General features: G+C 27.0%; 1 protein-coding gene across 1 annotated transcript in view; it reads left to right on the forward strand.

The window, feature by feature from the left end:
• Positions 1-2,039: 2,039 nt before the first annotated feature.
• The window catches only part of LOC129968468 (uncharacterized), a 69,832-nt gene continuing 54,291 nt past the window's right edge, over positions 2,040-17,580 (forward strand). The window contains exon 1 of the mRNA XM_056082372.1: positions 2,040-2,157. Within this exon, the coding sequence (XP_055938347.1) occupies positions 2,062-2,157 (96 nt within the window). The 5' untranslated portion in view covers positions 2,040-2,061. The remainder of the gene's footprint in view (positions 2,158-17,580) is intronic.

Consider the following 17,580-nt stretch of genomic DNA (forward strand, 5'->3'; position numbering starts at 1 on the left):
TTTGTTCAATAAGATTACAAATTCTTATGCAATTGACTTCCATTTAATTGCTTGTCATTATTGACATTATTTTTATTTGCTGACTAATCATATTGATAATGCTATCTGATATATATAGACTCTAGAAAACAGATAAAAAAAAATTGAAACAGCAATATATACTATCTATCCATTAATACAAAACGAACTTTTTTTTAAAAACAAAAAAACTGTGAATAAAAAATTTATTTTGCAGAAAATGAGTATTATGTGAGTATGAAATAAATTCGATATTGTTTTCAAGCAGAGGATATAGTGTTGTTGATTTCTCTGAGTGAATTAGATTTTCTTTCGATAAATAAATTATTTTCACTAACTGTCAGCAAATAATCGCAAAAATACCAATTTGAAAAATAAAATTTCACCTTTATTTTTCAAAAATGTGATCGCATATTTATCAAATTTATTTATTGTTCGCATACATAATTAAATACTTTTAATAAATTTTTTTGGCTTATTTTGGAGACAATTTTTAGAAATTGAAAACATTTTTTTTTTAATGTTTCGAACGAAATTTTAGAAGTTTTGGTATGAATTATTCACAATTAATGACTCTTTTCTAACCTCTTTATACTTCAGAAAATGCTGCAGAATAGTAATAGTAGCAACGGCAGAGAATTGGTAAATGTCACTCGGACAAAATATATACTATATATATTTTTTTCATATCAATTCCCCAACATCCTGCGAAACTTGAAACTTTGAATCAAACGTATTGCTACTGAATCTTCGAAAAACTTCTTTTGACCCTCTTGATCTTGAGCTGTACTTTTGACAGTTGTCAGGAATTTTGTGAAGTAATAAGGGAAAACATCGTTAAAGCTTCGAGAATATTGAATTCTCTACGGTTCTTTTAACAGTAATCGGAACATCAACGTTTGCTGGATATCGGGTTTTGTTCCACTGTAAAAAACTAAAACTGAATACTGGTCTTATTTTACTTCTCATTCAAGTAAAATTAAATAAATAGAAACAGGTATTAAGACATCACGAAAAAAAAAAAAAAAGACTAAGGCACCACCATCAAAGATATCACCGGTGATGTACTGAATCGCAAATAAAATAACTTTTTTAATTTTCCAAAAAATATAACTTTGTAGCGTCTACAGATGACCCCCGGTAGGATACATATCTGACTATTCGTCTGCATAAGGCCTAGCACGCGCATCCGATTTGTATCGGAGATATTAGATGCAAACTGCCAGAGAAGCTCTGTACACTGCTAGATTTATATTGATAACTATTAGGTACATAAAACAATACCAATTTTAGACAAAGTTCCTTCCTTTCAAATAAATGAAGCTTCATTTACGACTTTTAATGGTTATTCTCATAATGACCCCTTAAATTTCTCTATTCTGCATTTTCTATGCATCAAATATTTGGATCGCTTCATGGTTTGAATATATTTATTTTTACAGTCGCTTTCCACTACATTCTCGTAGTTTCCTCAAACAGTTATATTTAACATGAGTTTAAAGTAAATAACGCGTAATTTATTCGCAACCATTGCTAACAAAGACAACAGCTGCATTGGCTAATAATTAAAAGCATAATTCCCATCCTTATAAACTAATTCTCAGAATGTAAAGGTTTCAAATCTAAAGTCATTGAAACTTTTTAGAAGATTACCAGAATACAATAGAAAATGCTATTATTCATCAGGTAATCGATTCTAGTCCGATGTGTTTGGATTGTCCTCAAATTCAAGAGCTCACTGAATTATTATTGATTTATACTCTAAATGTTTTTTTTTTTTACTGCACAATTAAATTATTATAACTAATTCTACAGCAGTAGATAAACTTATCAACATTTAACTTTCTTAGCACTCATTTATTATCATTCTTTTGATGATTATAAATTCCTGGGCAGTAAAGGGTCACTTAATTAAATTTTTAAATTTTTTTAATAAATATATCCTATTTGTTAGCGCGCATTTGGTCAATAATGAAGGATAACGTTCAAAACAACCAATCAGCGAACGAGACCTTCCTGACACAACTGACAAGTGAAATTAAAATGGCTGCCGCTTCCATCCCTTCAACATCAGGGATACAACAAACTCCCTCAAATAATAAAGAAGAAGAAAAGGTTCGACCCTACACTATTGAAGAGGTAAGTTGTCATAGATTGTAGATGTTTCTTGCACAAAATTTTTGTGCTAAGGGTTCCATATTAGTTAGCTTATGGGCAATTCCTACTTCACGGTCGTAAATATTGCAACTGTATATGCGGAAATATCTTGAGCATCATCAGAGAGATGCAGTACGCATATGAAAAGAATCGACTGAATTTTGAAATACGATCAAATATGATTTTGTTGTATAAGTTATAGGATTATTTTTGAATTTATTTTCTGTTATTGGTATTTTGAATATTAATCTTTTTTTAAATAAAAAAAAGATTATTTTTTTAAATTTTTAAATATCTGTTTTAGTGTTGTTTCCCACCCATTTAAATCTAACGGGATTTTTCACTAATAAAAAGAACGGCTATAGTAATATTTTATTTTATATGATCATTTGTATGCTGCTGATTTTCTCTTTACTATAAATGTTTGTTGATCGTCACGTTGTCGCTGTGGTGCGAAACACAGAAAATCTGTTGTTATTTTAAATACAGTTGTGCGCGTGATATTTTAAGGTCATGTTGTAATCGTGTGTATACGATTTAATTTTTATTATAGAATGCAAAATTTTAGAAATCTTTGAATTTAATTCTTATATTTGAAACATTTATTTCATTTTACAGATACTTTTTAAGCATCATTTAAGTTTATCTTAATATTAAAACATGCCCTATTTTATGCATGTTTCCCTGCGATACGTGTAGACTAATCTAAATAATGAATCGATTATTTAAATATTTTTGTTTCGGAATTATTGGATAAATCGTTTAGATAATGAAATATATTCATATTTAAAAGATAGTTTTTAAAAAGTATAGTTTTATTTCATACTTGCAGTAGATGAGCAAAATTATATAATTTTTTTAATATTCAGTAGTTTGAATATCTCTTTTAAAAGTCTATTTTTATTATGAATTTTAATTTTTCTTTAGTTTTAAGAGAGATTTTGTAGAGCAATTTTACATTTTATACATATACACCAAAAATGCGAGTGTTATTAAAATATTTGAAATTCAGATGGTTATCATGAAACAATATAAAGAATTATTTATAATTTTTTTTGCTTGGTTTTTATAAATTATATGCAAAATGGCAGTTCTATGCGATAAATTTCAAAATGTTATGATCTTCCTTAACCTGCAGCATTTCTTTAGACTGTGTACCAGATTGGAAATTATTCCTATAAAGTATATTAATTTCAGCATAAAGATATTTTGTTAATTTTTGTACTGCAAATATATACACATAATTGCTAATTGAAGTAAATTGCATTGTATATTAATTTTAAACTGTAATTATCTTATTATGTATTTTTTTATTTTAACAATTTAGTTTCCCTCCAGGTATTTTAATTGCGTGATAGTTTTTTTTTTTTTTTAATTTAATGTATTCACTTGAAAGTATTTGTTCTCCAAATTATTTATTGAAAGTACCATCTCTGTTAATAAATCTAGTAGTAAGAATTTGATGAAATGGATGAAACTTTATACCCATTTAAATGTTCTACTAAAATATTAAATTTAAAAAAATTACTCGATTTTATTAAATTGCATGCAAAATACGTAATACTTAACAGTAAATTATTACATAAAAATATTAATTAAAACACCAATTTTTATATCAGAGGGTGAATAATGTAACTAGGTTAATAAAGCATGTCAAATTATGGGTAACTACATTTAAATAAAAGTGCCATTAGGTTAAGTCTTGCAATATCTTGTGATTATGTAACTTATGTAGATTATCTCAAGGTGGTTAGAGTTATAATTTCATTTAAGTTCTGCCATACTCTCAAGATCACACACACAAAACATTAATTTATATTTTTCTTGAAAAATTCAGTTTACTATTTCATATTTGTGTCATCGTCCTCACTATACATATCACATAACCTGAATAATCTGGTATAAATTTACATATTCATAAAATTCACAGTTACTTCTTGGAATTACTAAACATATTTCTATGTAATAAAAAATTTCATACTTTAATAGTAACATACATTAAACGATATATTTTTTGTTAACTTCTAAATTTAATTAAACTGAAATTATGCATAATATTTGCTATAGAATATTATGTAGATTGCGCATTTAAACGTACTTTTTTATAGGAATTTACAAGAAATAATCTTTTTTATATTGTAAATATCCAGGCATGATCAGAACACTTAGTTTGTTCTTATTAATATAATTAGTACTTTAAGAGATACTTTCTGATAATGTTCATATTATCTCTGATTATTCGATCAAAAAAGAAAAAAAAAAAAGAGAGGTTGTTTGTTTCTTAAATCGAATAATGTTTCTTAAATATAATTTGGAAATCTTTTCTGAAAATCTTTTTTTTAAAGAAATATATTTAGTGGGGAATTTATCTTTAGATGTCCTTTTTCTTTGAAGTATTCATATATTTTTTACTTTAAATGACAATTATTTTTGTATACTTAATTACTCTTTTTATTCCATCTTATTTATTTTCGTTGCATTTATATTTTTCTACTAGAATTTAGAGATTTAGCAAGTTATTCTGTAAAAGTTTTTGCTAATAGTTTTTAAATCTTTTTTTTCTTTTTCAAATATTGTTCTTATGAGAATCAGGTAGGAAATTCTAAAATAGAATTATTTTTGTGTCTGAGTTATTTTTTGCAATATTGGGAGTACAGTATGATTTGCAATAGTATTTGTTCTATTGTATGAATATCTCTATTTGCTTATTATTGACTTGGAATTTTAAATGAAGTATTGTATACTTTTTTTCAAGCTTATTCAACCTTTTTTGCTTTGCTGAAGTAAATTGCAGACCTTATATTTAGAGAATTTTATGGTTTCTGTTGACATCATATTTGGCAGGACAATTATTATTGTCCTAGTTTTTTCCCCCTCAACTATGATAAATTTAATGTAATTTCACAACAGTTATGGTACTGAGAAATTTTTTGAAAGCACAAGAACTTTAATACACATTTATAAATAATCACTAGTTTACAAATTTTTATACATTTTTTTACATGCATATAATTATACACATATTTTTTTATATTACTTATATATGAACTTTTTTATTTACAATTTTTTAATAAATTATTACATTGTCTGAAAATGTGTGTTAAGGGAAACATTTATTTAAATTATAGATGTCATTTCCAAGTGGGCTGTGCACATGAATTGGACATCATGAAATTATTTATATAAAGAATTTTTCACAATATCTCAAATTACATAGCAAAATAAGTTACAAAATCTCGTATTTTGAAACGTTTCATTAAAAATTTGCAAATTAACTCATTTTAACTAAATTTATTTATTGTCATTAATTTATACTTCAGTTTTCCTTCTCATTAATACATACAATTAAGGTTTCAGAATACTTTTGATGTTGTAGTTGGTTGACAACTAAGTTATATATAAGAAATATATAGAAAATAAAATTTTGTATTCTTTATGACAGTAAAAAAATACTAATTTTCTGTATTTCATACGCTCCTTTGATGAATCATATTTTTTTAAATTTTTATTTATTTTGTCCAGTCAAAGAATTTGGAAGAAAAGAAATTTAAAGGGAGGATGGTTAAAGTTAATTTTATTATTCATAACAGAATATGTTATTCTTGATTGCTTCAGGCAATTTTGGGGAAAATGACATAATATTTTCTTGCAAATTTGGAATCTGTTAATACAATTTTTCACTCATAAAATATGTTTGGCCAATGGGGTGGGAGAGTGAGTTTTTTTAAGAGAAATCAGCAATTCTCCATCTTCTGCTACAGGTTGATATTGTATAACTAAGGTATAACATTGAATTGGACATTTTTTTTTTTTGTATAAAACCTGATTATAGAGTTTGGTTTAATGAAGCCAATAATTAATCATTATTTTTTTTTTTAAATTCCTATCAAAAATTTAAGACTATGCAATTTTTTAATGCAGATAGTAAATTTTATATATTAGCTTTCTTAAAATAGAACAAAAAAAATGTAATAGTTTTATCTTGCATTCAATTGCTTGTACTATATATAAGTAATGAAGTTAGTAATCAAGTATTTTTATTATATAAGCAGTTTTTAGATACCTTTTTATATCCCCATTTACAAATTGCTAGTTTTTTTAAATCTGATAAAGACATGCTCCATGCGAAATCATAATTTAAAGGTTATGTTTATATTTCTTAAACTTTTAATTTTTAGTTTATTTAAAATCCCCCCCCCTTATTTTTAATGGAAGGGGGAGGGGGACTTTCTTTGAATTTTTCTAGAAGTTCTGTTACAATAATTATTATTTTTTCTTTTTAAGGAATAGTAATTTAAGAAAGCATTCTAAAAAACATTACTTATTTTGTTTTCACTTATTATTATTATTTTTGCTGTTTTAAAATAAATATATAAATATTTTCATATAGTACTTTTGTGGATTGAATGAATTGATGCATAAGGTTTCAAATTAAATATTCCTGCAACTTAATTTTTCTCTCCCTACCTCAAATCATCTGTAACATTTTCATTAAAATATGTCATAATTTTAATTAAATGAATAAAACAATTGTATATCGAAATATCTATCACATTGATTATAATTGCATTAAAAAGCAGATCTGATTTAAATTAAATTTTGGAAAATATTTTCTTCCTTTTATTTATTTAATGATAGTTGTAATTTTGTAATTGATTTTTATAAATAAAAATCTCAATGATGCTTAATTTTTTTTTAAGAAATCATCTCAATCCTAAAGAGGATTTAATGTGGAAGTGAATATTTTTTTAAAAAAATAAGTCCAAGACTTGAAGTTTGAATAATAACTCATAACTTAAAATACAAAGCATTTGGATCTGAGAATATAAATCACATAATACCAAAAATTAAAAAAAAGGAATTATATCGAAGCAAAAATAAATAAATAAAAGAATACAATAAACAATAATTACTTGTAAAAGACATTTAATTCTTTTTATGTGGTATATCACCTGAAAGATTTATTCTTTTCCTTCACTGAATTTATTCTAAGTATATTATGCTATTTAATAAAGCATATATTATTTTCTAAAGATTTAACTACTCTTTTTATGAGCATATATTTATGTATTTATTACTTAAGGGAAAATATAATTAATTAAAAATTATTTAGATTCTTATTGTTAAATTTTTATATAATTAAAAGGTATAAAAAGATTTTGTAATTAGAACCAGTAAAAAAATTAATTATCTACTCAAACTATACTTGTATAAATATTTATTTTCAATTGCTTATTATATATATTGCAATGCTATTAAGCATTATTAAATATGTAGGATATCTTGTGTTCACTTGCAGTGACAATTCTAAACATTGAAATCTTTTAGGGAAACTTAGTTTTTATTTATAATGAATTATGATCTTACAACTTATTCATTATAGAAAATACTTAACAATTTTCCTTGTTTCATTTTTTAATTGAGTTATCACTGATAGAAACTGAATTTTCACTGACATTTAATTTTTTGTACACATTAACCCATATTAGTTTTTCCATGTGCAATTATACAAGATTTAAAATTTTGAAGCTTGAAATGAATATTTTCTTCAAATTATATTTAGACCATGATTTTATGATATTTGCTTGTGAAACTTTTTATAATTGAAATTGATTGTCATCATATAGGAATTTTTAGATTTAGGGCAGAGTTTTTTTCTCAATTTTCTTCTTGTATTTAGCTTGACTCTTTTCAAAATATGTTTCTTCCCTTTTATAAATCTGTCAAATAATTTCTGAAACTTGAGAATTGATTTATCTCACCTGCATGCACTCCACATCTCTTTTAGTTTTAAAGCTTGCAAAATGGAAAGATTTTATGTGGGAAAACAAAATTATCATATGTAAAAGAAGAGTTTATAATTCTTATAGAATGAAATAATATGTATAATACATAAGTGTATGACCTTCTTGGGATTTGCACTTTGAATACAATGAGAAATTTTATCAAAATCCTGTTTAAAATGTATTTCTTGTCAAATTTAAGGATATTTGTTACCCAGTCAAAGATCTGTATTTTTATTATACAACTGATTATGCATCTTTCTACTTGTAGATTATACTATAAAAGATTCTTTGACTCTGAATCCTTTCAAGTCTCTTCGAAATTTATGAATTTTTAGAAATATTTAAGATACCATTTGAGGAGAATCCCCCCCCCCCCTGAACCTCTTGCACATCTTCCTTTCAGCAATTGTTTTATTGCACCAGTTTATGAATGCAGATATCTTTTGAAAGCTCAGTAAGCAGACACAATCTCATTATGTCATTGAACAAATTTTTTATTTCACTACTATAATTTTTTTATATTTTTAAAGGGGGGAAAAAACACTTTTTTCTTTTACTTATGCATGTCTCTTTAATGAATATATGTGCCTTTTGGAGTGAGACATTTATTTATATAGTTGATAATGGGTAATCAGATCAACTTATATAGCTCCATTCTTTTTCTTTTTCACTCTTCTTGGTTACAGCAGATATATTGATAAATAAATTATAAAACTATTTACATTTAAATGGTACATCATTCTGAGAAATTCAGAGTTTTAATTATTATTTATTTTCGAAAGTAATTGTAAATCAAGAAATTTTTAAAGGTGGGGAAATTTGTACTGATGTTAGATTGCAAGTTTTTTAATAGTATTGTAAGCTTTCTTGATATTAGAATTTTGCTGTGTAGTTAAAAAAAAAAAAAAAGAGCTTATAAGTATTTTTTAAAAATTAAATCTGATTATAAATTCTGTATTTATATTAAATCTTCCCCTCCCCCTAAACTGTGAATTAAAAATAGCATTAAATAATGTGCAAATTCTTTGGATTTCTGCAAAACAGAATATTAAAAAATTTGAATAATAGTTTTTCTATCATGCATAATTTTATTGGTCTATTCAAGTTTGAAATTCTCATATTTATTTAAAAAAATTATTTACTTTAATGCATTTTTTTCTTAAAGAAAAAATATCCTGGTTATTATGGTTATCTATGTAGTTTATCAACTATCATTTCTTGAAATTCTATCACATTTTAAACATGTAAAACTGTATACAATATATATATATATATATATATATATATATATATATATATATATATATATATTCAGCATATAACATATATGCCACATAATTTATTGTGGATAATATTAAATAAGTTAAATTTGTTATCATTTTAAGCTGGTCTTTTTTTATTTATATTTTTGTAATTTTCAAACTAAATTTACTTGTATTATTTTCTTTTCAAAAGCCTTAGAACTGGAAATATTTATATGTATGCAACTGGGCTAATTTTAAATAAAGAAGGCATTAGATTAAGTATAAATTTTTTAAATCATTCATTTTTGTATGTAAAAATTTTATATTGTGAGAAATGTGTTTTTTTTTTCAATCATAAATTGCATTTTATCCAAATATTCATTTTTAAATAAAGATGCAAGTATTAATTTTAACACATTAATTAAATAAAAACCTGAATAGTTAAATCTTAATCTATGAAATTTTAAGCTACAAATTGGGTATAACTTTCAAGTGCTTGATACATTAAGTAATATACTAGTAAATAGTAATATAATAGTAAAAGAAAATATATTAAAAAAAATACTGTATAGGGAATTCCAGAAGATTATTATGTAATAAAAATCTTTCATATAAATATATCTAATTCACTTTCATTTATCTAATTCACTTTGCTTTTCATTCTAAAAAAGATGAATTTCTTGCATATAAAGTTTATAAAAAAATATGGTATGAAAAATGCATTTATGATATTAGTTAAAAAAGTCTTTGATGTCTAACTTCCTCTGTTTAATTCTTTATTTCTTTGCAATACTTAAAAGCATAGTTATAACCAAATATTTCCATTTTTCCAAATATGATAGCACCTGAAGGATATAGAGAAAATGGTTTCAATTGCAGGGAAGCTGAATGTAGAAATTAAATTATTTTAATTAATTGAAAAAGCACATTTATTGGTATTATTTTACATTAAAATTCATCTAATAATGCTAAAATGCAGTTAAAAGTTTTTGGTAAATTAATTCGGGTTATAAAGAATTAATTAAAGTGGTTTATAGATTAATAATATTTTTGTCTGGTTAAGTTTTTGGGAAGAAAGGATTTTTTTTTTTTCGTAGCTTTGGATTGAAATGTAGTTGTTTTGATAGGAATCTTTTTAATTAGAATATTTTTTGCATTAAATATCCCTTAATCTAATACTTTCAGTTTCCATCAGTTCAAAAGTTATATCTTAAATAAAAAGTTTTAAAATGCTTGATTCTCTTTTAGTGTTATCATTATATGCCAATTATAAATTTTTAAAGATTTAAAAAATGATTTCACTTATTGAACTGCTGTCAGATGGTGCATCATTTCAACTTGTAACTTCGATTGTTGAGAAAAAGTTTAGAAAGTTGAACAGGCGATTGGGGAGGTATTTTGGTTGAATGCATCGTCTGAAATTTAAATTATTACTTAATTGATTTTCATTGCATATAAGGGATAAAATATAACTTAAACACGCATCAACCGATTTTTAACTGATTCTTAAATTGAAAAATGGCAAAATATACATATTGTTAGTTAGTAATTCTCGTTTTAATAGAATTATCTCATATTTTAAAATATTTTGAGCACTTCTATACAAGTATCTTGCTTTTCTTTTAATCAAATGTAAATCGTTGTCATTTTGAAGTTATTGAAATTGAAGCATTAATGCATTTCTTAAATTTATTAATCATCACATCATTCATTTCTTTAAAATTGAAAATGTTTTTCTGATTTTAGTCCCGCCTGACATTTATCTACGTTTTTCTCTCCACAATTGGTGTTCTTCAAGTAGTTTGAGGTAGATGCGTGGTTGTCATGGTGATATCCCGTGAGGATCCTTGCCATCGAAATCTGTAGTCTTTCACCCCAAGCGCGCAGCTGCAGCGTTTTGCAGTGAAACACGAGAACTCTAAAATGAGAAATGGCGTTTGAAAAGTATATTGGCTTCTTTTTTCTTCCCCCGCTCTTTTATCCCCGGTCTCTTCTTAATAACTGGACAAATGGCATCTTCTTTCTAATTCATGAATTCCGTAATAAGACCTCTTTCTTATCTTCAGTTTCTCGCGTTGGGTTTTTAAGATTTTTATTTTGGAATATTTTATTAAGTTTTATTGGTTACATTATGGAATAAAATGCTGCTCGTTATCGTTAGCTGACTATATTTTATTAGTTTATTTATTTATTTTCACCGTTTGGTTTAAAGAAAGGAACATCAATCATTCTAAATGTCATGCGAAAATAATTTTTAAATTAGTCTTATTTTTTAATTAAAAAATCATCATTTTAATTTTATATTTAATTTTATTTTAATGAGATCTTAATTTTTTTCGAATTTGTTAGTAATATTGGGCTTATATGATATAATGCCATTGGAGATATCCATTTTAATTTTAATAATTATGGATATAAATTATTTTCAATATTATTTAGTGGGAAGATAAACGAGTAGGGTTTCTTCTTCTTTTGGGAATGCATCCCTATCCACATAACATTCAAAATAAATAGAAGCACTATTTATGTTCTTGTTTTAATTAGATTATTTCAAATGCATTGTATAGTGCAAGTGAGAACACAACGGAATTATTTTCTCTCTCAATAAAAGCATGCTTATCTGTCTCTTTAACAAAGCGTGTTGCAGTGAAGCATTCGTTGTAGCCTTTAGGGGACCGAAACAGGGAGGAGACGGCAAGGAGCGAAAGGAGCAAGCAAGTCATTGACGGATATTCTAGTTACAGGTCTTACTTCGAATATTTTGAACGCACCAAGCTTGAGAACAATAACACTTTCTGGAGGAAAAAGAACGAATGAAACGGAGGAGAAGGAAGAAGAGAGAGAGAAATAATAAAAATAAAAAAAAAATCGTCTGGGAAACCCCCTCCGTGTGGAGAGGCGAAACCCATCCGAGATTATCTTTTTCTTTTTTTTCCAAATGGTTAGGAAAAGAGAGGAAGCGAAGCGCCAAGGCATGGATGGAGGAAGCGAAGGAGGCAGGAGAAAGGAGCGTCAGCCTGTGCTGCTTTGGAGGTAGCGCCTGTGCCTTCTCCAATGCACTTGGAGCATTGAGGAGTGAGAGACGCTCGGGTCGGAGGCAAAAGATAGATAACTTTAACATTGGGGTGGGGGAGTCACTCACGTGCTCCTTTGGTCACGTGTCTTGTCTTTTCAAGGTCACCTCCGTATTTCCTATTTACCTGATCGTTCTATCCCCCCCTTCTAGGCTCTCCTCCGAGCAGCTGTGTTTGTAAACAATCCAGCAGTCTGCTCCTCCGGTTTATTTCCGGGAGTAGGACCGACTGTGTGATGCAACTGGTGTCATTAGCGACTAGAGTAGGAGGAGAGGAGAGTTGGACATCACACGAGATGTCATCCCTTTTTGAAAGGAGAGGCTTGATTGACTGGGTATAGACCGAGCATAGCTTTTGTCTTTTCTTAACACGTATTGAAAGACAGATGGAGTTTTATTTGCTCTTTCTTTTCTTTTTATTAAATGCAGATATTTTCAACGATATATAAAAAAAATATTTTCTTTTCCATTCTATCTCTGTTTTTTATTTGAACTGAATTTGCTGTCATTTCCCTCCTTATTTTTCCTGTATTAACTGCATGTATCGATTTCTTTTTTTTAAAAAGTGATATTGGGTTTTTATTTTTTAAAAATAACGACTGTAATTTTATTAGCAAAATTAATTTATTTAATAATTTTTAAATATTATATTTTAGATTTCGTTAATTGTTGGGACTAAGTTCTCTGTTCTCCATTGTATAATTTTCAAAAAATTATAATAAAAAAAGATTTGCTTTAAATAAATTTTCTTTTTTGCTTCCATTTAAATGTCATTAAAGTTGCAATTTCAATTGACGCCTTTTCTCAAATTTTAATTGAAGTGTTTCTGGTTGACTCCAAGTGAAATTTATTATTTTTGAGACAAAATTTGGTTTTTAATTTTTTTTCAATTATTTCAATTTTTTAAAACACTTAAAGCTGTATCATGTTTTCCACTCATTTATTTGATGTTTAATATAAAATACCATTTTTTTTATTTTGCATATTTCATAAAAAGTGCTGGCTTATTTTAATTTGGAAAGTGAACGTTTCTGTATTTTCTCCCTTTATTTTAAAGATTAAGCTTTAAAAAAATAATATTAATTATTTTCTGAAATAATACGATACTGAAGTACGCACAGTACTTCAGTACCTTATTATTGATTATCTAAACTGAAGACATGTTCTTAATCTTCCAAACTGGAGATATGAAGAAATTCAAGACATGTTCTTGAATTTTTTTATCAATTCAATCATTGATCCTTCTTGTATATAAACAAGAATTTTAAAATTTAATGAACCTATTTTTAAAAAAAATTCATTATGAATCGTCAATTTTCTCAAAAAAGTGTTCATGAAACAGAGAATTCATATTTTCTTGGTCGCCATATTCATAAATATGAATTTTCATTCGATTACCTTCCAAAAAATCGATTTGTCAACCATATTGGTTTGCAAAAACCAGAGAGAGACGGTCCATCCCACTGCACCATATTTTCCGTCTTTGTCATCCATTTTTACATTTTTGAGGTAATATGGCGGGTATCGTCTTCCTGTCTTGAAGCAGAAAGAACCGCTGCACTGCCATCTTTTATTTAGCTCTTAAAAATGTCTTCCTCTTTGGTTTATTGGTTCGTTTTAAGCTCCGCCTCCTTCGCCGCATGCCTCTACCTTTTACAGCAGCGGTATCGATTTTTTTGAATGAAGCAGCATCGTTTTATAGCGTCGGAGCTTAGTCATCGGATTATAAAAGCTGCTGCAAACGGAAAGCGCTGCTTGCGATTTTGTTCCCGGGGTTGATTTTTTGGATCGTTTTGTTTTTGGTGATTCGGAAAGGGAGGAGAATCTCTTTTTTTTTGGTCCGATTTTTTTTTAGCTCCAAGTCCTTAGGATGTAGAATTGTTGTTGAAATACTAAAAGTGGAGATTTCTTCATTCTTTCGTGATGCTCTTTTTTTTCCCCCTTCTCTCTCATTCACTTTCATGCCTGAAGATATTTGGGGGCCATATTAATAGTACGATACGCCATCTTTGTTTAGTTTTCTTTTGTTGAAATTGCGCCCCCCCCCAATATAAGTAAAAATTATTTATTCCTTGAAAGATTTTTCTTACGAGGCAAGTTTTATTTCCTCCTCAATTAAAAATTTATTCCTTACATAAATATATTTGAAGCAAATATGGCTACATAATTAATAATAAATTTATGACTCGGACATTTTAGATCCTTTAAGCTCTTTCCATATGTTTTAGCTCCAAAAAATAAATATTTTATATTGTGAATGATTATTCAAATCAGCAATCAAATTATCATGATTTTTTAACTCAATTCACTTATAATTATTACTTACATAATACAATCCTCCCCCCTCCAAATCCTGATATAATTTCTTTTAATAATAAAATCAAATGTGCGTGCATTTGGTAACTTGTAACCCTTTTATAATAATTTATTCTAAAACGTTTTTCTGGATGAATATAGTTTTCAGGAGGAAAAAAGTGTGACCCTCATAAAAAGATTATAAATTCCACCCCCCACCCCCACCCCCAATGGTGTAAATATCAGCATATAGGCTTTAAGTGATCAAAATTTGTGAACTTCAGTTGCATTGCGGACCGTGTATGCATGTTGAAGGGGGAGATAATGTACACCTATATTTTTTTTTAATTCCTAATATTACTTTTTTAATTTTTTGTTATTATTATTTTATCTATATATAAAAAAGGACAATCCAAGATATTTTATTCAACTGCGGAGCCATTAAGCTAAAACGTATAGGAACAACATATGGAATTGTCCTGATAAATTCGAATTGTTTAAGTCTTTTTATCTGATTCATCTTTAAAAAAACCAGGCATTTCAGGATGAGGACGATTTTGCTAAATTTACCACATACGTACAATGGAGAATGGAATTACGCACTTTAGGAGGACTTAAAAAAAATAGTTAAAAAATCAGTGAAGCGTTGACATTTTTCTGCGATAATTAAAAAAGAAAACATTATTGCATAAAAATAATTTTTGCATTATCTTAAAATTCGTATGGTGGACGTTTAATTTCTGTAAACATGGATACCTTGTGTTTGCTTATTGTGAAAGTTTGGTGTGAAAAAAATATTATAGTTTTTTTTTTTTTTTTTTTTTTTTTTCTTGTTTCAATCATATGAGCACGATTCACAATTTAAAATTTTGTCATTTATATATGGTTGTGTTGTTTCCAATTGAAATCCAAATGGAATAAAATAAAAATGGAATCAAACCAACTACATGCTTATATAATCTTAATATAAAAGAAGTTTGTGTGTGTGCGCGCGCATATATGTATATTTATATATAATGTAAACGATTTCTATCAAACTTTGTACATTTATTCGTTACGACAAGAAAAAAAAAATACTCAACTTTTCAAAGTGCAAGAGTTGTTTATTTTACTGTTTTCCTGCTTTTACTGTTTTCCTACTATTCCTTGAAATAATCTTTCAAGAAATATTTTGATACCATCTTAAAAGTCACAATTTTACCATTTCAGTGATATCAATTTCATTTTTGTACAATATTTCTTTCATTGTTATTTAAAAAATTTAAACACATCAAAAATAATGTTAACCTTGAAAACATTCTACTACTATTTTTTTTTTAAATTCCTGTTTTCCAGATTTTTATTTGTCTTAATATATTGTTTTATCGATGCCCTGAAGTAAGCTTAAGGCAGTGGCTGAAACGGAGGCAAGAAATGTCATAACCTTTTAAGCTAATAAAACGTCAGTAAGCAAAGAATAGCAGCTGCTTTAGGTTTCGAGAAATTAACAATTATTTTGCCTTTCTTTCACAGAAAATTTATGGAAAATTAATTTTAAAAAATTGCACTCGCTTGAAATTAAAATTTTTGCCTTTTCAAGGATACTAATTTCATTTTTGTGTATTTTTTTTTTTTTTCAATTTAGATTAATTCTTTTGAAAATTTAATGCAGACGAGGAAATTTGTGGATAAGTATTCGTTTGTTGGACAATATTAAAGCTTAACTATTCTTATTATTTTTTAAAATTTATTTATTTTTATTTAAGTACAGTCTGAAAAAGAAATTTGTATATTAGAATATTTTTATGAGAGTTACAGAAAGACATTTTTCAACCGAACACTGAATCTAAAACTCTGTTATTAACTCATCATAGCAATTATGCGCAGTTTTTTTTTATGTTTGACCTTGAACTTTTTTAATGATCAATTAACATATTTCAGTTCCTCATAGAGATGGTTGTTCTTTTTCGTAAGATATGCCGTATCATATTTTCAATTTTTGTTAATGATGTAGTTTTTACTGAGCATTTGAAACGAATTAGCGACTGAAACGAAGAAAAAGTCTTTATATTCATTTGCAAATTTTGTACTATATTGCTTACTTAAAATTGTTTTTGCAATGTATTGCTTACTTAAATTTGTTTTTGCAATGTATTGCTTATTTAAAATTGTTTTTGCAGTGTATTGCGTGCTTAAATTTTTTGCAGTTTATTGCGTACTTAAAATTGTTATATGGATTAGTAACTTGAATTATTATAAAGTTTGAAAAGGAATTGCATAATAAAATACTGGGATGCCTTTGAATTAATACCTTTTCGGATTTATTTGTGAATAATAATAATAAAAAAAATCTTAAATCCTTTTCTTTGTATTGTTTTGAAGAAGTATAATGTTATTCTGTAATAAAGGGCAAGTGAAGATAGTACTATCATTTTAATTACCAGTTTAAATACACATAAGCAAAAGACTTCATAAGCAAAATTATATTTCATTCAGCTTAAGTTGATGTCCGATGGGATTCGTTTGTTGTTACTTATGGCACTTGCCTTAGACAAGCCCGCTGACAAAGTCAGCGATTTAAGCTGAGTTTGTGCAGTAGCTTCTGAGTGTAAAGGCCCCTGAGCATCCGAAGGCAGAAGTCTGATTTCACCGAAATGTGCAAATTATAACACCCATTCTTTTGGCAGGTATGAAAAATGGTACAAATATATGCTTTAAATTATAAAATAAAGGTGTTTGCATATAACTGGTTAAAATTTCCACTTGTGGAAAGTGAAATAGTGTTGATTAAGTGATCAGTTGTGAAATGGTATATGGTTAGTAAAATGCAAGTAAAACTTAGATTGACGTAATCTTAAAACCTAGAAATAACTAAAAGAATCATGTTAAAAATCTGAAGAATTTAGATTTAAAAAAATGGGTAAGGCATGAAACGACCAGAGAAAGGTGGAACATATCTCTAAGCCGAATTTCATAACCATCTTTTGGTGAAAGTTATCGAAAGAAATGGACAACTCACGTCAGACCA

The sequence above is a fragment of the Argiope bruennichi genome, chromosome 5 (assembly GCF_947563725.1).
Source record: "Argiope bruennichi chromosome 5, qqArgBrue1.1, whole genome shotgun sequence".
NCBI lineage: Eukaryota > Metazoa > Arthropoda > Arachnida > Araneae > Araneidae > Argiope > Argiope bruennichi.